This window comes from Schistocerca cancellata, chromosome 5, assembly GCF_023864275.1.
Source record: "Schistocerca cancellata isolate TAMUIC-IGC-003103 chromosome 5, iqSchCanc2.1, whole genome shotgun sequence".
Taxonomy (NCBI): Eukaryota; Metazoa; Arthropoda; class Insecta; order Orthoptera; family Acrididae; genus Schistocerca; species Schistocerca cancellata.
In genome coordinates, this window is record NC_064630.1 from 583163964 (window position 1) to 583186241 (window position 22278).

General features: G+C 42.1%; 1 protein-coding gene across 1 annotated transcript in view; it reads right to left on the minus strand.

Annotated features, from left to right (window-relative positions):
- The window catches only part of LOC126188138 (protein FAM50 homolog), a 127775-nt gene that overhangs the window by 10732 nt on the left and 94765 nt on the right, over nt 1-22278 (minus strand). The window contains exon 6 of the mRNA XM_049929628.1: nt 17925-18079. Within this exon, the coding sequence (XP_049785585.1) occupies nt 17925-18079 (155 nt within the window). The remainder of the gene's footprint in view (nt 1-17924; nt 18080-22278) is intronic.

Sequence of the window (22278 nt, forward strand, 5' to 3'; positions counted from 1 at the left end):
AGGTTGAAGACTGTGGAGTTCCTGATGCAAATGGCTAACCAAAAACAAATCCAGACCATATGGAACTGTCCAGAGAGCAATCCAGATCACAAACATAGTGTTATAACGTCAAGTTTAACACATACATTTCAGAACGACACAACACATATAAGTCACAGAGTAAGTTGACAAGCAAGACATGTGTACACATTAGCATTCGAATAAGCACTGAGTCCCAGTCTAGCGGTCGCTGCTCGGCTGGCCGCTTAGGTGGCGCAGCTGCTGCATGGCTGGCAGACAGCGCCGCACGTAGAGGACGCGCGTAATTGCGTGGCGGCGCTTTGAATGATCGGCGAGTCACAACACTTTCCCCCCCTTTGAAATTGTTGCACTGGTCTTGATGGAGGTGTCCTGGAGGTGGCTAACGTCCATAGGCGTTGTTTGACTCGCCGTAAAGTCTAGAGGAGGAGGCTTCCCGTACAGACGGAAGTGTCCCCGATGATAACGGGTCGAGATGACAGGAGACGTAGGGGTTGAATCTGCTGGGGCCCCATGCACCAATCTGCCCGTTGCGGCAAGTCCAGTTGATATGACAGGAGACATGGGCGATGTGTCGGCGTTTGTTGGAGGAGGAGGCGAGTAGATTTGCTCTGACAGAGGATGGTCATCCAGTTCCTGCATGGGCACGTCTCCTGGTGCTGTCCGTTCCTGTGCTGGCATCGCGATGACGGTGAGAGGGCTGCATTGTGAGTATTGAGAGATGCCAAGATCCCGAGCGTCAGGTAGAGCCAAAGGTGGTGTAGCGGCATTCGGAACAGGCGTTGCTGGCACACGAGGCCGAAGCTGGTCTGAATGACGCACTGCAACACCCGTGTCTGTCTGGATTTCATACAGGTGTCTGCCACGGTGTCTTAAGATGCGGCCCGGGCTCCATTTTGGCCGCCTGCCATATCCCCGTACCCAGACGAGGTCGTCGGCGGTGAACCAGCCAAGTGAAGGCACCCGCGGTGGTGAGGTGGAAGGCCACAGAAGATGAAGTAGCGTGCCGGGCTGTCGGCCATGTAAGAGCTCAGCCGGGCTGTGGTCGCCCATGGGGGTGAAACGGTAAGACGCCAGAAACTGCAGAAGCGCATCATCAGCAGCAGAAGAAGTCAGACGTTTCCGCATCTGAGCCTTAAATGTGCGGACCAGTCGTTCAGCCTCACCGTTGGATTGTGGATGGAACGTCGGGGCCGTGACATGCGTAACGCCGTGACGAGCACAAAAATCTGCAAATTCGGAAGAGGCAAATTGTGACCATTATCAGTAACAAGAGTAGAGGGGAGGCCTTCCAAAGAAAAAATGCGGGCGAGAGCACTGGTGGTTTCCGCGGTGGTAGGCGACGTGCAACAGACAATGAAAGGAAAGTTAGAGTAGGCGTCAATTACAAGGAGCCAATAAGTACCTAAAAAGGGTCCCGCAAAGTCAGCATGAATGCGCTCCCAGGACTTCTCAGGTAAAGGCCACGGTGACAAAGACGACTTCGGGGCAGCAGCCTGTGACGCACAAGGGCCGCAGGCAGCGACCATGTGTGCTATTTCAGAGTTGATGCCAGGCCAGTATACATGACGGCACGCCAGAGATTTTGTGCGAGACACACCCCAGTGCCCTTGGTGAAGGAGGCGCAAGACCGATGCACGCAAAGACGCAGGTACAACAACACGCGGCGAAGCATTGTCAGTGGAGAGGAGGATAACACCATCCCTAGCCATGAGGCGGTAGCGCAAAGCGTAGTCGTTCCGCAATGGATCAGAAGTCTTAGCGGACGGGCGATCTGGCCAACCCTTCTGAATACAGCATAAAACCCGGGAGAGGGTAGGGTCAGAACCCGTAGCAGCCGCCAGCCTGTCCCCAGTGATGGGGAACCCGTCCACAACCCGCTGCTCGGCAACATCCAGGTGGAAACACAAAAGTTCGTCCCTATCGAATGCCTGATCAGGAAGGCGAGACAGAGCATCAGCATTTGCATGTTGAGCCATTGGCCGGAAATGAATCTCATAATTGAAACGAGACAAGTAAAGAGCCCAACGCTGGAGGCGGTGTGCAGCCTTGTCGGGAAGTGACGTAGATGGATGAAACAAGGAAACAAGTGGTTTGTGATCCGTAACAAGATGAAATTTTGAGCCATAGAGAAAAACACCAAACTTATGAAGAGCATAAATAATGGCCAAAGCTTCTTTCTCAATTTGAGAATACTTTTGTTGGGCATCCATGAGCGTTTTGGAGGCATAAGCAATGGGTTGTTCCGAACCATCAGAGACAATATTGACAGAGTCATCTATGGAGAACCCAAAAACGTGAAAGGCATCGAAACCAAAAAGATTTTCTGTGTTGCTCTGGTCGACCACAAATATGGGAACAGTGCAAACGACGGATTTGTAAGATACCTCAGCATTAAACTGTCCCAAGAGAGAAATCTTCTGTTTATTGTACATCCGTAATTGCCGAGTGATAGGTGACAGGAGTGGAGAACCCAACTGAAGATACTTCTGAGAATTAATTATAGTGGCAGCAGAACCGGTATCCACTTGCATGCGAACATCTCGACCAAGGATTTGGACAGTGAGGAATAACTTCCCTGAAAGGGAAGAAGTGCAATTGACAGACAACTCAGAATCAGAATCAGTGTCATGTTCATGAACATCATGTATGCGGTCGGATTTGCAAACGGAAGACACATGACCTTTCTTTTTGCAATTGTGACACACAGCCCAACGTCGGGGACAATCCTCGCGTGAATGTTTCGTAAAACACCACGGACATGAAGGAAGTTGCCGGGGGTTTTGCTGCAGTTTCTTAGCGGGTTGTTTACGACTAGGCCAAGGCTGCGCGTGGGAGCGCACTACGGCTACGTCGGCCGGCGGGGACACTCCGCACGCGTCGTCAACAGCGCACAGAGGTTGTATTTCCCCGACATCACCCCACGCCTCTATTTGTGCCCCAGCGGCGCGAGATATTTCAAAAGACTGTGCAATGGAGAGAACTTCATCTAGAGTCGGATTCGCCAACTGAAGGGCATGTTGCCGAACTTCTTTGTCGGGCGCCGACCGGATAATAGCATCCCATACCATGCAATCGGCATAGGATTCTTTGTGAACGTCAGTTACAAATTGACACTTTCGACTGAGGCCGTGAAGTTCAGCAGCCCAAGCGCGATAGGATTGATGTGGCCGTTTTTGACAACGATAAAAGGCAACACGAGAGGCTACCACATGCGTTTGATTTTGAAAATAGACAGACAGAAGAGCACATTTCAGCAAAGGACAAAGACGCAGGATCCTTCAAAGGAGCCAATTGCGACAACAATCAATACATTTGAGGTGAAATCCAGGAAAGGAACAGAGACTTACATGGTTGTTCGTCCGTGACATGAAATGCCAAGAAGTGCTGTCGAAGACGTTTTTCATAATCAGACTAGTCTTCCGCCATCTCGTCGTAAGGAGGAAAAGGAGGTATAGCCAACGACGAGAAACGCCCCGCATTTGATGCTGTGACGAAATTGCAAATCGCCGCTGTTAGAAGCGTTTGCTGTTCAAGGAGATTTTGCAATAGTTGCTCGACAGTAGCCATGGAACCCTGTGGGTCAACGGTGAAAAGGAAAAATCCCATCCTCGTCGCCAATTGTTATAACGTCAAGTTTAACACATATATTTCAGAACGACCCAACACATATAAGTCACAGAGTAAGTTGACAACCAAGACATGTGTAGACGTTAGCATTCGAATAAGCACTGAGTCCCAGTCTAGCGGCCGCTGCTCGGCTGGCCGCTTAGGTGGCGCAGCTGCTGCATGGCTGGCAGACAGCGCCGCATGTAGAGGACGCGCATAATTGTGCGGCGGCGCTTTGAATGATCGGCGAGTCACAACACATAGTACAGGCAAAGTCCAAACTATACTGTTCAATAGAGCATAACTAAAGGCTTCAATCACTAGTGAGAGACTGACTGACATGTGACATACTTGCTTGGCAGTACCTTGCATAGGAGCACGCTGTGGCTGGAGTATATAGCCTGAGAATCTCTTAACTGTTGCCCACAATGATTCTCGTGCTGGGCGGGGAATCTGAATCACTGTTGGACACTAAAATTCTGCTGTCAATCAAACATTTTATTTCCCAAGGCAGATTGTCAGAGTTTTACAATTACGGACTTCAGTCCTTTCTGTGACACAGTTACATTCCCTAGCAGGAACTGCAGACGATTTTTACTTCTTGTACTACACTCCTGGAAATGGAAAAAAAAACACATTGACACCGGTGTGTCAGACCCACCATACTTGCTCCGGACACTGCGAGAGGGCTGTACAAGCAATGATCACACGCACGGCACAGCGGACACACCAGGAACCGCGGTGTTGGCCGTCGAATGGCGCTAGCTGCGCAGCATTTGTGCACCGCCACCGTCAGTGTCAGCCAGTTTGCCGTGGCATACGGAGCTCCATCGCAGTCTTTAACACTGGTAGCATGCCGCGACAGCGTGGACGTGAACCGTATGTGCAGTTGACGGACTTTGAGCGAGGGCGTATAGTGGGCATGCGGGAGGCCGGGTGGACGTACCGCCGAATTGCTCAACACGTGGGGTGTGAGGTCTCCACAGTACATCGATATTGTCGCCAGTGGTCGGCGAAAGGTGCATGTGCCCGTCGACCTGGGACCGGACCGCAGCGACGCACGGATGCACGCCAAGATCGTAGGATCCTACGCAGTGCCGTAGGGGACCGCACCGCCACTTCCCAGCAAATTAGGGACACTGTTGCTCCTGGGGTATCGGCGAGGACCATTCGCAACCATCTCCATGAAGCTGGGCTACGGTCCCGCACACCGTTAGGCCGTCTTCCGCTCACGCCCCAACATCGTGCAGCCCGCCTCCAGTGGTGTCGCGACAGCCGTGAATGGAGGGACGAATGGAGACGTGTCGTCTTCAGCGATGAGAGTCGCTTCTGCCTTGGTGCCAATGATGGTCGTATGCGTGTTTGGCGCCGTGCAGGTGAGCGCCACAATAAGGACTGCATACGACCGAGGCACACAGGGCCAACATCCGGCATCATGGTGTGGGGAGCGATCTCCTACACTGGCCATACACCACTGGTGATCGTCGAGGGGACACTGAATAGTGCACGGTACATCCAAACCGTCATCGAACCCATCGTTCTACCATTCCTAGACCGGCAAGGGAACTTGCTATTCCAACAGGACAATGCACGTCCGCATGTATCCTGTGCCACCCAACGTGCTCTAGAAGGTGTAAGTCAACTACCCTGGCCAGCAAGATCTCCGGATCTGTCCCCCATTGAGCATGTTTGGGACTGGATGAAGCGTCGTCTCACGCGGTCTGCACGTCCAGCACGAACGCTGGTCCAACTGAGGCGCCAGGTGGAAATGGCATGGCAAGCCGTTCCACAGGACTACATCCAGCATCTCTACGATCGTCTCCATGGGAGAATAGCAGCCTGCATTGCTGCGAAAGGTGGATATACACTGTACTAGTGCCGACATTGTGCATGCTCTGTTGCCTGTGTCTATGTGCCTGTGGTTCTGTCAGTGTGATCATGTGATGTATCTGACCCCAGGAATGTGTCAATAAAGTTTCCCCTTCCTGGGACAATGAATTCACGGTGTTCTTATTTCAATTTCCAGGAGTGTATATCTGTGGGTACCTTTATTGTTCTCAAACTACCTTGAATTGTTGACAACAAATTTCACCAGTGAATAAATGTTGTGTGAGGCTGTGGTTAATATTTCCATTTTCTTACACACTTATCTGCAATACTGTAGTATACCCTTTAACCAAGGGGTGTGACCGACAGTACTGAGACACACACTTTGCAATAACAACATAATTAAATTGCAAACAGCATCTGACAACCAAAGTCCACACAACATGAAAACAAAAATGTCAGTCCTTGGCAGTGTTTAACAGGTGCACACTAGGATGAAGTCCATAAATGTCAATGTGGTGAGGAGCAGCGATGATAAATGACAGCAAGATGCCATAATGACATGGTCCCACAAGGCGATGAGCTTGTGGCCAGTCACATGCAGATACTGCGAAGCAGTGCACTCAGGAGTGTCTGAAGGAAGTGCAGTCTCATATTGGGCTCATAGTGAGAGCAAGACAACACTATCATGGGCAGTGGCAGCAGCAGGCACTGAGTCCGTATCAGAGACTTGTAGTGGCTGTTGGTTAGTGGAGTCTGGAGTGTAATTGACTCTTGAAGGGTGGAATGCCAATCTAAAATGGCGTCCGTGGAAGAGTACATGCCTGTTTCATACGTGCAGGTGACTGTGCAGAGACAATTAGGTGCCTGCGACTGCAGTACTGTGTATTGTGACCTCTGTGCCACATATAGGCGCAGGTGGCACTCCCAGCGGCTGCAAGAGGATTGGCAGTAAACATATCAGTGATTCTTCTATTGATAAACATCCTCCAACATGAGGGTGGGGCCGCACCTGAGCCACAAAATATCCCTGTAAGTATGGTGCCTGATGGCTGAATAAGGTGGGGTGGCTGAATATGCTAGGGCACAGCCCTGCATACACCACAAATACATGTGTGTGAACACCACACATGATTTCAATTACTTACTTCTGGGAAACGAATATTTCTTGCCTAAGTGAAGAGTGAGTTAGTTCCATGTTTAGTATATCATATTCACAATAATCATTATGATGTAGAACATGTCAACTGAACGAAAAATCAAAGAGTGAATTACAATACTTATACATAAACCACACACACACACACACACACACACACACACACACACACACACACACACGTACTTGTGTGCGCACATTTTTTCAAGAATACCTCTACAGTATAGAAGGTGTGCTTAAGGGCAAACAACTTTAACCTTCGTTTGAAAATAGTTTGCCGCCTGCCAAACATTTTATTTCAAATAGCACATCATCGAAGTTTTATAGCTGAATACTGTACTCCTTTCTGCATCAAAGTATTAGTATTGTATGTTAACCAGGGGCCTAGAAACGACAGAGGCTCTGTCCCCGCCACAGCCGCAGTGGTCCACAACCCCACAACAACTACCACAGTCCACTTCATCCCTTCGCCGTCCCACACTGAACCACTCTTTCAGGGTTATTGTGCAGTTCGGCCCCCGTTGGATCCCCCCATGGAATGTCTCACCCCAGACGAGTGTAACCCCAATGTTTGCGAGGTAGAGTAATGGTGGTGTAAACGTACGTGGAGAACTTGTTTGCACAGCAGTTGCGGACATAGTGTAACTGAGGCGGAATAAGGGGAACCAGCCCGCATTCCCAGAGGCAGATGGAAAACCACCTAAAAACCATCCACAGAATGGCTGGGTCACCGGACCTCGACACAAGTCCACCGGGTGGAATTGTAGACATACACTCATGCTTTGTGTAACATATACATTTGAAAAATATGGCAGGTTTTTGTCTATGAAATCCCACAATATGTATATTAAACAAACAAAATCACTCCTTATTGTCAGAATTACTGTTATTTGTATTTTATGGAAAAATTTTGTGGTAAAATGCCTGAACATTCAACACAGATAGTAAGGATTTTTACCCCAGTAGTCTTCAAATATTTGCACTCCTTTTTTTCTTGTTCTCTATTACAGTATACACACGTTTGCATGACAGCCCGAACATATTTTTAATAAGATCTGCTGCAAATCTGCACTTGGCTACTGTCGGCGGGTAAGCAATATGTGACACAAACCTGCCTCCTACTTAATGCTGGATCATAGTACTTTTCCATCAGGCCCTCTCTGAATATTAATGAGACCCGTGAGAGATGATCCTTGTGTATCAGATGTCTGTTTCCAAAATTCTTTATGAATTTTCTTATACCCTCTTAAGTGAATTCACATCACTTATAATGGCACTTAGATGTTACCTAGGAAAGAATTATGTGCATAAGCGAGTTTGGTTAAATACACATGAAACAGTAAAGTATTAGTAGAGTCACTAATATCAACTTACCATTGTAAACAGATGAGGTTTTGGCAGCATACTGATTTATAAACACAAACCTGTATCACAACAAACACTATTGCTCATTACCAACAGGTCTACACACACACTGTTGTCAAGGCACTGTAAAAGGAAATACTACCTTGCTCATGCCAATAGCTCTGCACTTACAACTTACACTATCTAGCGAATATGTTTTCAGTTAAGTTTGATTATATCTAGACATAATACCGTACCTTCTCTGTGGCATTGGCATCATCAAATACTACCTTCAACTTCAAAATTAGAATTTTTGGCAGTTACAACCTTTCCCATGGCAATGTCTCAGTTATGCATTTAGTTGCAGTGACAGATATTTTTGTCAACATGCATCTTGGCAGAAACATGTTACATTTGCTATAATTTTCTAGGATGCTACAGAAGTAATAAACAACAGGGAGTTTTGAAGGAGGATACATTTCACAAAACAAAATCATCAAAGTTTCCATCCTTATCCACAGATCATCGTTCAAGAAGGGGCATGTTTTGATTACTGTTCACAGTATATAGATTTCTCTCTATTTAATCTCACTTCAGAGGAAACAAATCAGACATATACCCTGCTGTATGGTAAGTCTTTTAAACAACTCCAGAAGAGGTAATGAGTATTTTACTGAAACTACTTGCAATATCTATAATAAGGATGTATTGGCAAAAACAATGGGAAGTATGTGTTACAGCTGAGGCTAGGGATAAATATTTTTAGTTAAGAAAATCTCTAAACGTTGTACTTGACAACTAAATACCCCAAAACGAGAGACAAAATGACTAACTGTGGGAAGTGTGTCCACTCCTGAAAAAAGTCAAGGACACTGTTTTCTACAACCTAGGTCTCTCCACATTTCTGTTGATGAAATGATGGTATCATTTCAAGGCCACAGTGATTTCAAACTGTATGTCAGAGGGAAACAAAATCCAGTTGGAATTAAAGTGTTCGTCTTGGTCAGTCCTAACGGAACAGGGTGTGGTTTTGTTTGATACAAAGGCAAAACATAATTTCTTCAGGAGTTGCTTATGTGTGGCATCAGCAATGCTTCTGCCTTGCTGCTCACAAGATCATTACAGCCTGGCTACATAATTTACAACAGATTTTTTTACAACTGTAAAACTAGCTGATTTGTTATTTGAGAAAGACTTTGGATCTTCAGGGACCATTATGCAAGGCCGGTTCAAGTCAGATAGAGGTCTACAGAAAGGACAAGGGTCCAGTGAGATGCTGGTAAGAAAAGATCAAAAGTTGTCAATTAAAAAATGGATGGACAAGGTATTGAATCCAGTGACACATGCTGAAGATGGGTCAAGAAAGAAAGAAAATATTTGCATATTCAGAATCCCACTGTAATTAAAAATTATAATCTCAACAAGGGTGGTGTGGATAAGACAGATAGAGTTAATTTCCACTGCCCAGTGTGTGCAATGATCATGAAATGGACAATAGGAGCTATATGCCATATTGCAGATGTTGCAAAGAGAATCAGAAAAATGAAGATTCTGCAACTGAGAGCCTTTAAGATGATACCTGGACGACAGAAATAACAAACTAGGTGATGAAGGGCAACCCGAGATTCAAAGTAAAAATGCAAGATTAGATTCAGTTTTCGTTCCACAGACCCAAGAATGAAATAGCTCTTGTGGGTGTGGAACATGTCACAAAGTATAACATAAAAAACATAGAACATCTGCGTATAATACTCACTTCCCTTATCATTTGTCAGGAGGTTGTCAATATGTCAACATAGTACAATAAATCGGAACTGCTAATTTTTACAGAATTAATACACTGTCAGAACGAAACGTAGTTATGTGCCTTTAATAAATTTATCATACAGAAGATACCCAATCTCGACTGTTGTGGCCAGTACTGTCAAAACTAAATCTAACAGACAGTTTTACTTAAGCTGGTCTAACAGTCCCTGTTAAGATGTTCATCTATAGAGTAGAAGGAGTTTCCAATCACAAAGTCTTTCAAACTCTGTTTAAACTGCACTTTATCTGAAACCAAGTTTTTAATGGTTTATCTTCTGGTAAATCTTCCGAGATGTAAGGTCGTGGTCCATGAAACTCTTAGGAGCTGAAGAGTTTCATGGACCACGACCTTACATCCCGGAAGATTTACCAGAAGATATGTCATCCGGTCGTGAAAGCCTTCATTTTTAATGGTTGCTGGCAATTTATTGAAACTGTGTGTTCCTGAATACCGGATACCTTTTTGGACCAAGATAAGTGATTTTAGGCAAGCCAAGAAGAACGTGAGCCTGGTCATCTAAAAGAAGTAAACCAGGATTGGTGCCATCTTCAGAAACCCAAAAGCAAACATAGCACATACCTAAGACAACTGCAACAAAAACTTTTCAAAAATGTCGTAGAGAGAATTTTAAAAAGATTTATAGGGCTAGATGTTCAACTTGTGAAGCATTTTTATGCTTAAATGCAGAGCAGAACTGCTTTGCTGCCTTTCATAATAATTAGTATGTGCATGTATGCGTACTTGTGGAGGTTTTGCTTTGAACTTTGCAATTTTTCAACTGCTATAAAGTAATAAAAAACTACTATATTCCTTCTAGATGATGGCAGAATTATTTCCTACTGTTATAAATTGAGCAATGGAAAAACCAGGATGGAATGTAACAATAAATGAAAAGAATAGTTGCTACTCGCCATATAGAGGAAATGCTGAGTTGCAGGAAGGCACAACAAAAAGACTGTTGGAAAGTTAGCTATAGGCCAACAAGGCCTCTATCAAAGGCAGACAACAACATGCACATGCAATTAACACAAACATGATGACAGTCTCTGACAGTTAGAGCCAGACTGCGAGCAGCAGGGCATTTGGGAGAGGTCACTGGGTGGGAGTAAGGAGGAGGCAACGATGGGGAGGGGGAGGGATAGCAGGGTAAGGGTCAGGGACTGTAAAGTGCTGCTGAGAGCGTGCAGGGACGAGGTGGAGAATGAGGGATCTAGGTGCAGTCGGGAGGTTAGATGGAGGGCAGGGAGAGGGGTGGGGTTGCAGAAAAGGACAGAAATAAAAAGACTATGGGTGCATTGGTGGAACAGAGGGCTGTGTAATGCTGGAATGGCAACAGGGTCCGGGTGGGTAAGGACACTGACTAATGAAGGTTGAGGCCAGGAGGGTTACAGGAACATAGGATATATTGCAGGGAGAGTTCCCACCTGTGTAATTCTGAAAAGCTGGTGTTGGAGGGGAGGATCCAAATGGCACAGGCTGTGAGGCAGTCACTGAAATGAAGGACAACATGTTGGGCAGTGTACTCAGTAACAGGGTGGTCCAGCTGTTTCTTGGCCACAGTTTGTCAGTCGCCATTCATGGGAACAGACAGCTTTATGATTGCCATGTCCATGTGGAATGTAGCACAGTGGTTGCAGCTTAGCTTGTAGACCATATGACTGGTTTCACAAGTAGCTCTATCTTTGATGGGATAGGTGATGTCTGTGACAGGACTGGAGTAGGTGGTGGTGGTGGTGGTGGGGTGGGAGGATGTATGGGACAGGTCTTGCATCTAGGTCTATTACAGGGATATGAGCCATGAGAAAAGGGGCTGGGAGGCAAGGATTGTGTATGGATGGACAAGGATATTGTGTAAGTTCGGTGGGTGGTGGAATACCACTGTGGGAGGGGTGGGAAGGATAGTGGGCAGCACATTTCTCATTTCAGGGTACGGTGAGAGGTAGTCGAAATCCTGTTGGAGAATGTAATTCAGTTGCTCCAGTCCTGGGTCATACTGAGTCACGAGGGGAACGCTCCTCTGCGCCCAAACGATGGGTCTTTGAATGCAAAGATAAGGCATGGGAGATCTGTTTTTGGTTGGAAGGGTAACTACTACCTGTAAAGGCCTCAAGTGAGACCCACGGTATACTTGAAGAGGGATCTCTCTTCACTACAGATTCAATGGCCATGGGTGGCTAGGCTATATGGAAGGCACTTTTTGGTATAGAATGGATGGTAACTGTCAAAAGTGGAGGTACTGCTGGTGGCTGGTAGGTTTGATATACACAGAGGTACTGATATAGCCATCTTTGAGGTGGAGGTCAACATCAAGGAAGGTGGCTTGATGGGTTGAGTAGGAACAGGTGAAGGTGTTGAGGTTCTGGAGGAATGTGCATAGAGTGTCCTCACGCTCAATCCAGATCACCAAGATGTCATCAATAAATCTTAACCAGGTGAGAGATTTGGGATTCTTGGTATTTAGGAAGGATTTCTCTGGATGGCCAATGAATAGGTTGGCATAGGATGGTGCCATGTGGGTGCCCATAGCCATACCCCAGATTTGTTTATAGATAATGCCTTCAAAGGAGAAGTAATTGTGGGTGAGGATATAATTGGTATGGCAACTAGGAAGGAGGTGGTTGGTTCGGAATCTATTGGGCATTGAGAAAGGCAGTGTTCAATATCGGTAAGGCCATGGGCGTTGGGGATGTTAGTGTTATGGGAGGTGCACCCGACTGCACCTAGCTGCTCCACTCTCCACCTTGTCCCTGCACACTCCCAGCAGCACTTTACCATCCCTGACCCCTACCCTGCTATCCCTCCCCCTCCCCACCACAGTCTCCTCCTTACCCTCGCCCAGTTGCCTCTCCCATAATGCTCTGCTGCTTGTAGTCTGGCTCTAGCTGCCAGAGACTGTTGTCATGTGTGTGGTAATTGTGTTTGCGTGAGTTTGTGCGTGTGTGTATGTTGTCTACATTTGACAAAGGCCTCGTTGACCAAGAGCTAACTTTCTGACAGCCTTTTTGTTGTGCCTTCCTGTGATTCAGCATCTCTGCTATATGGTGAGTAGCAACTATCCTTTTCATATATTGTTATAAATGGGAAACATCCTTAACAACATCCATTAATTTACTCATTAAAATTAATGAATAGCTTAGAATTTACTGGAATCTGAAGTATAGTATACTATACTTGCATTGAATTTGTTCCTATATGGTTCATGTATTTTCTTTTTAAAATATTCAAAATATATGTCAGGACTCAGGAGGATATGGCAATACAAGAAACAAAGAAAACTTTAATCTTCCAAACTGCCACATCAGTGGATGAATTCATACATGATGATCTGGTAATTTGAGTTGGGAATTGCAAATGTGGGTCATGAGATGCGTAAGTCACAATTAGTTTATCTATGTGTTGGTTATTTTAAATTGTTAACCAACTGCATCCCATGGACTTTAATACAGTGGGTTCCATTTAGTTCAGGATGTTTACTTCTGGTGCTAAAGGGTCATTATTGCCGATTTGAAATAGCATGAGTCTATGTTAACCACTTGTAGCTTTGCTCAGCTATAATATGAGCTGTGTCTGCTTATGTTGAATTGAGACACGTTTGCATCATTTGTAAATTTTACAGTTTCTGAACCAATCTTTTAAGTTATTGGAGGGTAATTATGTAGGTTAAGAATAAGGATGGGCTCCGTACCAATCCCTGAGGGACCTCACATTTTATGTTCCCCCTTGTGAGGACAGTTTCATGCCTGTGACACAGTCTGTCAACGAGGTGTCTCTGCTTTTTGGTATGATGATTCTATCTAAGAAAGAGAGATGCCATTAATGACGTATCACACAAAGTAGAATTTTGTGATATACCTGTTTAAAGGCTTTAGCAACATCACAAAATACAGGATTATTGGCCTTTTTTTTTGTTCTATCAGGACTTCATTTGCGGGCCGTTCTTTGTGGAGAATCTTCCATGAAAGCAAACAGACAGGCAGTTAACAAGATATTCACAGGAAAATGAGTTAGTATAGACAACAAAATTCAAAATACCTGGTAAAGTGAAGTAGGTCTGTGGTCAGAGGAGTTTTATAGATGGGTGTATTACTACAGCATGTTTAAGCCTGTCAGGAAATACGCCTTGAGACCCTTATTACAAAGGTAGCTAAAAGATAGTCAACATAGTACAAAATTTCCATTTTCTTGATCAAAACACTATGACAGCTAGCACAACCACTTTTTTACTGCACAGATGAATTTTTTAATCTTATTACGTGTTGCATTTTTCAAACTAATGTCTGTTAGTGACACATGCATTGCCTGCACAACTACATATAACCCACCTTTATTTGGTTGTTTGTTGCTACGCACAACATTCTTTGCCAGAGTGAGAATGTAATAATTGAATTTGGCCATCCTTGTCAATTAGATTTGGCCACGAAGACAAAAATATAAATTGCAAATGGTGACTCAGTCTGTCTCTATTCAGAGAGAATTTACAGGATGAACAAGGGGTGGAAATTTACGAAGGATACACAGCAGATGTGGAGTTTAATGATTTCATAAAAATCTTCAAACAATACTACAAATCTAGTTTTCCACTATAAAGGATCAGGGATGACAACAGTGGAAGGCAAGAGAAATGATAGGCAAAATATGGAATTGAGCTGTCTAGTGGCAACAAAAAGTTTTATTTAATACAGAGGATAGCTCTAACTAATACTTGAATTTGCACTATGAGTAGGGTTGCAAAATTGTCCATCATATCATTAAAAAAGTAAAACCACACATTATGTACAAAAAAATCAAAATCCCAAGAAAAAAGCAATTGCTCACTTAATTGAGTTAATTCTTCCTAACAATAAGTCAAAACATGGACAAAAAATGAGCTATCAAAAGGAGACTTATTTACATAGCTATTGCATTCTCCATCAGGCAGTTTTGCCAAATCAGCTATTAGAGACATCAAAAAAAGCTTTAGATTTATCAAAAGCAGTAACTCTTCCACCCATGATCTTATTTCACCCAAACTACTGAAATCCTGTGCTGACTTGATAGAACCACTCTACAGCATGGAACAGTATGGATACTTCACAGGGCAAACATGTGGACATGTTACATAATTTCATATTATAACGAAAATAATCCATTTTTGACAATATAATGTAATTGGATAGATATTCACCAAGCAGCCATTGGGGAATACTTATATAAAGAAAGGTTTTATGAATGCAAGTTTTCGGAGACAGTGGCTCCTTCCAGCAGCACGATTGAAGAAGATTGAAGAGGGATGAAAGAAAAGGACTAGACAGGTTTAAGGAAAGGGGCAGAGTTCGGAAAAGTCACCATTCCTTCTCGTACCATCTGGTAAGTCTCCCCTGATCCAGAGTTCTGGCTAACTTTTCAGAACTCTACCCACTTTCCTAAACCTCTCCAGTCCTTTTACTTCACCCCTCTTCCTCCCCCTTCCATGCTTCTGCCAGAAAAACGAGCCACTGGCTCCAAAAGCTATCAACATACAAAGGAATTAATGACATTAGCTGCCAGTGGGCATTGACTTAAATCAATGAAGAAAGCTGGAAGTTTGTGCAGGACAGGGATTCAAATTCGGGTATTCCACTTACTAGGCAGGCGCGCTGACTACTGTGCCTTCCGGACACAGTGGTCATCACAAACTGCATGGACTACCCCAGCATGCCTCCCATCAGATTCAAATTCTCTACCTGTCCACACATTGCTAATGTAGGATCCCTTGCCCATTATCCTCATTACTTGCTCTATTTCACCGATTCCCATAAGAGTTTGAGTGCAGTGTGCGTCTGACTGATTGTATTAGCCAGATCTTTGTTACAAGTTGTTCCATTTCACTGTATTGTAATCACTTAATTTAAATTTGACCTTTACTCTTTGATGAACAATGAGAGATGAGCTGTTTTGGGAAATATGATTTTGTAACTACTGTGTGTGGAAACATTATGTTAGCCTTCGAACACAGATTGTAAGCAAATGTACTGTTTCACAGACAAATTACCTTGATGGGTGGTAGAACACACACATCTATATGTTTTAAAACATTTTTTAATCAGTTTTAGCCTTAAATGGTGGAGTATCTACTTTATCATGTTTTGACCTGCCGATGAGAATGCTTTGCATCTTTCCATTCAATACCATCCTATGGCATAATATTCTGGAGTAACACAATATCAAAAAAGTATTTATTCTACAGAAATATGTAGCAAGAACATTGTGTAATTTAATAACTGAACATCTTGCAAAAGCCTATACATGCACCCAGGGATTCTTATACTTACCAGCTTCTCTCCCTAACACTATTTGTGTTTAATAACAGAAGTTAATTAACAATGAACTGTCCCATTACAATCACAATACTTGAAATAAAAATAATTTCCATATAAAACAGCCCTCCCCCCCACCTCACCCCACCCCCACCCTCCCCCCATCTCCCTTTGACGGGTTCAGGTTGGAATGTTATTTTATAAAGCAAAAAAATTAAAAGTGTCTTATTAGCCACTTTTATAATTTATCGGAATATCAGAGCTCAGGACTGTTTTGTTTGTGGTATTAACCCTTTCCTTTCCAATGGCGTGTGGCACTTGACATTGCAAATTTTGTTTTCCACTATGATGTCAAGTCTCATTCAACACAATTTTTTGTAGCTCTCGTATGCTCCATTCTTTAAACTGACCATACTAGGTACCATTGCTGCATAGTACTGCCATCTGGGGAAGCCCGCATTAACTCAGTGTTGGACTGTAGCAGTTGTGTTGAGAGAGAGGATGTAATTATTATGTCAATTTGGTAGGTGGGAAATTGCTAGTTCTTCACGCACAGTCATTTCTGAGGAAGAGATTGTGGAGCTTTTAGAGGAATGTGTAAATGGAAATGACATTGACAATGATTCTGCTGATGACTGACTTATTTCTAAACTATTAGATCGAAATGATGATGGAAACAGTCCACCCTGAAGAGTTTCAAAAACTATCACACAATGAAAAAATTTGTATTGCAATACTTATGTAAATATATTTGCCTAAAAGTGCAATTTTTGTTTTAATGTACACCCTAATTGTTGATCAGGGGCCTCATTGTTTCCACAAAGAGACTAGCACAATCTTCTGTGGCCCAGGCAGCGGAAATTTATTTAGAGTGCACAGGGACAATTTGTGCCTGCATTACGCAGTGGAAAGGGTTAAGAGTAAAACAGCAGCTGATTACTGCATGAGGCAGAACAGTATTTTTTTCTTTTTATTTCATATCTATTTTTTTTTTCAAAGTAACTGATTTCCTCTTAATATACATGTATGTATAAAGTGATACAATGTTCTTCTGATTATTCAGGTATGGATTATTTGTGTTAAAAAAAAAGATGCATCACATACACGGGGACTGGCAGTGTGGGTTGCCAAACACTTGAGCTAGCGGATGCAAAGTCAGACTGGCAGTGGAAGACGACTGCGCCGCAACTGAGCATGCTCAGACATGGATCACCAACTCTGCTGCTGCTACTCATCCAACAGACATTGTTCTGAATACATGTTTGAAAATATCTTGATTATTTATGTTTTTTGATTCAGGCATCCCACCCCCCCTTCCCCCTCCCATGTTACCCCAATTAATCAGGAGTAAACTGTATAAAGAAATCTAAGAATAATTCAAACAATCAACAGTGCGAGTTCATTAGCACTATCCACGTGCATGCGTGCATGTACTCTCTCTCTCTACTGAAGTTGTCTGCGAAGGCTGCAGGAATGGATGGATGGATGAATAAATAAATAAATAGCCCCTAACTTACATCTATAGGACTATGAGCTCCAAATAACTTTAGGCAATTACAACACCTACATTTGGTGGCTTTGAATTTCAAAACATCTATTTCCTTTTCCTTCCTTTGGTTTCATTTCTTCATCCACTGAAGACGGATCTCTGATTCAGATCACTCAAATTTCTCTCAAACTACACCTTTTGTCTTTTCTAGTTCAATTTCTTTGGCAAGCAGAATTAAAATAGAAAATTGCTCAGAAGATACACTGATAGCGTCTTATGAAAGGGCTTCACATCTACACTGAAAAAACCTTCTGTAACGTGGAAAACAACTTATGTTTATTTATATTCATATTTACTAATCATTGAAAGAACAATTTATATATTTAATGTACATACCTTTGTAACAATGAAATCATAAAATGTGTAGTGATGAGGTAAAATCAGATCCTCTTTCACATACATCAGTTGATCAGCAGTAACCGTCTTTAACTCACTGAATTCCTTGCGAAGCAACTCCAAGCATCTCTGTAGAAACTGGTATATAGAATTCCCTGCAATAAAGTAGCTACTTTGACATGTCACACCAGCAATATCGCAAAAATGTTAGAGTAATTCAGAACTTAGTGAATAAACTGGAATGGCAAATAAAAGATAGGACATGATACTAGGATTTGAAAATATATCAAATATCTCTCTTCATCAATATTGTTCACTTTGTACCTACTACGAGGGTTGGTCAGAAAGTAATGACTCCTTTTTTTCTTTCTTTTTACTTTACAAGAAAAGTAAATGCTGTAGGATAACAGCTATAACATTAACAATTAATTTGTCACTTTTCAATATAATCACCATCTTCATCCAAAGTTTTTTTTCCACCTTGAAACAAGAGTATGTATACCTGCGCAGTAAAAGTCATGGTCCTTATATCCAACATACACAAATCTTGGAGTAGCCTAGTTTTCAATAATGGCCATCACACTGCTTCTACCAATGGATAACAAGTGATATATTTCATCTGTTGTTAGCCAGCACTCACTGTGTATGATTCAGTTGACATGTTGGATGTTGTGCAACGTCACTGTAGTTGCTGGCTAGTTGCTCCGTGTTGCATCAGTCAACGGCATTTGCCGTTCTACTTCTCTACAGCAATGAACACTGTCTACATGATGACATCCACTGTAGCATCTCCATACATCATCTTCAGCCTTTCATGAATATAACATGGCATTTCACCTTCTGCAGTAAGGAACTCAATCACAGAACACGTCAATGCCATCTGTTTTCTGAACTTGTATAGTGCTCCCACCAGTTGACGTAGGATGCTGGCTTTGGCACAGGCTACAGAAAATGGTTTGCAAAAGCGTGCCGAATTCATGGTTTAAAAATGGTGAATGTTTGGTGCTCTGCAGCTTGTAAATATTTTCTGAAGGAGAGTTCAGGCTTCTAGAAGATGCCTTTTGCCATTTATACAATTATTTAAAATGTTTCTGGCACCTTTTTAACTGAAGTATTTTCAAGAGTAAAACATATTTTTTAAGGGCTGAGCTTCAAGGTTAATTTTAAATATTACTTTAGTTCTTTGATAGATAACAAATTTTTAAATAATGACAGAAAGTATAATCATCCTTTCAAGAAATTGATGCAAGGTGAATTATTGAGCAATTTCTTTGTCCTGAATTTCAGAATTTCTTGGTCACTCAATAAACATGACATGCCTGTAGTAGAACTTCAGCAAACTGCGAAACCTAATGAGTACATGAACAAAATTATATCAATGTGATCATACTGGCTCATCCATTCACAACAGCAGCTGTAACATTTACTAACATTTCTTTCAAACTAATTCTAGAAATTGACAACAGAATGCAGCACCAGGCAAGAGGCAGGTCGTGAGACGTTCATACATTGTTCTCACATGAAATGAGTCAAGTTTTTGCTTTGGCTTGGTCTCCGAAGTGTTACAAAATTAATGATAACTACATCACCAACTTAATGAAGGAGAAAAAATAGGAGGCATTAATTTCAAATTGGTCCTCATATATGCTTACCCTCTCTAACAGCTTACCTATCATTCTCATTCACACAACAGCTGAAGTCAGTCTTATGCCCTCATCTTGTGTGAAAATAGCACCATTATCTACATTAATCCAATGTTTCTTACCTTTTCATTAATGTTTCAGTCACATTTCGTATTACATCTGAGCTTTGAGTTTGAAACTTGTGCTAATGGAATGTGTCAGCTATTTACACATGCACGAACATATGTTTGAAATAAAAGCATTAATATTTTGTCTATTGCTTGTTTCACAACACTGTTATTAGACATCCACCTAAAATACAAGCTACCTGTGGCAGTTATTCAAAATGAGTGTTACAGCACTGGACAAATTATTCAAAAGAAAATTTTCATCCATAGTTCATTTTAATGTCTTTCAATACTTCTTTAATGAAATGCCTTTGTTACATAACACAAAGAAATTAGATAACTACTCAAAACGAACCAATAATTAAAAAAATAAAGTTTTTATCACAGAAGCAATTGCTAATTATGTATCTGATTTGTATCAATATTTTTGCTGAATGCTGATAAGAAATAGCATACATATTTAGAATTTTTATATGAAATTCAATCAGCACATGAAATCAGTGTTAGGAAGGTGAATGGAAACTTATTTGTTGAAAGGATTTTGGGAATATGTAGTGTAACTTTTAAGGACAGCATGTGCAATATGCTAGTGCAGCCTACACTATAGTGCTGCACCATTATTACCATATGGGCCTACCAGATGACAAAATAATTGACACATGCTGCTATAATTGTTAATAGGTTGGTAACCTCAAATGAAAGTGAAAGGGGGGTGCCTAGAGAATTTAAATACAAATCATTTGGTCATAAGTGATGTTGTAAAATTATGTTCTGAAAATTTACGCAACTGGCATTTGAGCTAGACTGTACAATAATTCTATTATATTTGTCACATATATCATGTAAGGATCATGAGAATAACAATGGAATACATTAAACATATTCACAACTGCTAATAAGGGCAACTACCAGCTGTAGAATGGAATGATAACAATGAAAATTTGTGCCGGTCCGGTACTCAAACCTGGATTTCCTGCTTATCATGAGCAGTCGCCTTACCATTTGGCTATCTGTGCATGACTCACAGCAAGACCAAACTTCCTTATGTCATCAAACATGCATCTACAACCTGTACTCGTCCATCATGTATATTCCCATACAGGCCAGACGTTGTACTTTAAAGTCACTTGCCTGGTATCGGCAGAAAAATATGGTATTGCAGTGCCTGTGTTATTCTGATTATGATGCAAAGTTCCTTTGGACATGCATGCATGTTTAAAGGAACAGGCACTGCATTATAAAATACATTAAATGTATTCGCAATTGCAAATAAGGGCAACCACCAGCTGTAGGATGGAATGACGACAATGAAAATTTCTGCCGGACTGGGACTCGAACCTGCATTTCCCGCTTATCGCAAGCAGTCGCCTTACCATTTGGCTATCTGTGCATGACTCACAGTCAGACCAAACTTCCATATGCCATCAAACATACTTCTACAACCTGTACTTGTATATCCATTATATATAATGCAGTACATGTAGTCGCTTCAGTGCGTGTTCCTCTGAACTTGCATACATGTCCAAAGGAACTTTGCATTGTAATCAAATAACACAGGCATTGCAATAACTACTATACCATATCGTATCGTATCATAACAAGATAATGGTCCTATCTGATACGTCATTACCTAACTTAAATTTTTCATACAAGAAGAATATACTGAAAGAAATGCACTGTCAAAATTTTAGCTGCTAAGGGCACTTCAAGTATCGTTTTTTAAAAAACATTAAAGTTACTCATTTTTGCAACATGAAGAACCATTTATAACAGTGGTTCGTGCAGCCCTTCCTGCCTGGTACACTATTCGGAGCCTTGAGGAGAATCGAATGTCATGCAACTCAAATTTCAAAGTGCACACATGTGAATTTTAAGCACTTAAACCTCACCAAAAATGTCTCAAATCATTAATTTTTTAAATAACTTGCACTTCATATTGTCATCTAAACTATTGCAGATGTAATTGTTACAAAAGTGACTAGCAGAGGAAAGAAAATCAAGGCAGTGTACTTCCATCAATCAGGACTTTAATATGTTATCAAGAAATATTTCATAACAATATCTGTAGCCATCTCTTATGATAAGTTTTGAATACAGTATATTTTACTAACAATGAGATAGTTCCTTGATTATTTCCAGAAGTCTTCAAAAAATGGGAAGTGTGTACTGGATGATGAAAACAAACACTTTCTTTACAGCAGGTACACCTCACAAAAGAAACATTAATACATTTAGGCACATCACAGTAATTATTAGTTTTATTTAGACAGAAGTGGGATGGAGTAAGAAATGGTCACAGCCATTGTTCTGCATATTGCACTGCATGCTAGGCATAACTTAGCAAATTCATAAAACCTGTTGATGCAAATTCACAATTCACAAATGACTGAAGTTTAACCACACTATTCTGCTGATAAACCTAAAATAACAAAGAATTATCAGAAATTATACTGTCCAATAATTTTCTAAAAAAACGCTTTAAAGTGTCAAAAAATTTCATTATCAAGTAGGTGAATCTTTTTGTACCTTCTTAAGACAGATGTCATGTTACGTCCAGGCCAAGAGTCCAACAAATTATTTGTTGTAACTGGCAAGAAGTAGTTC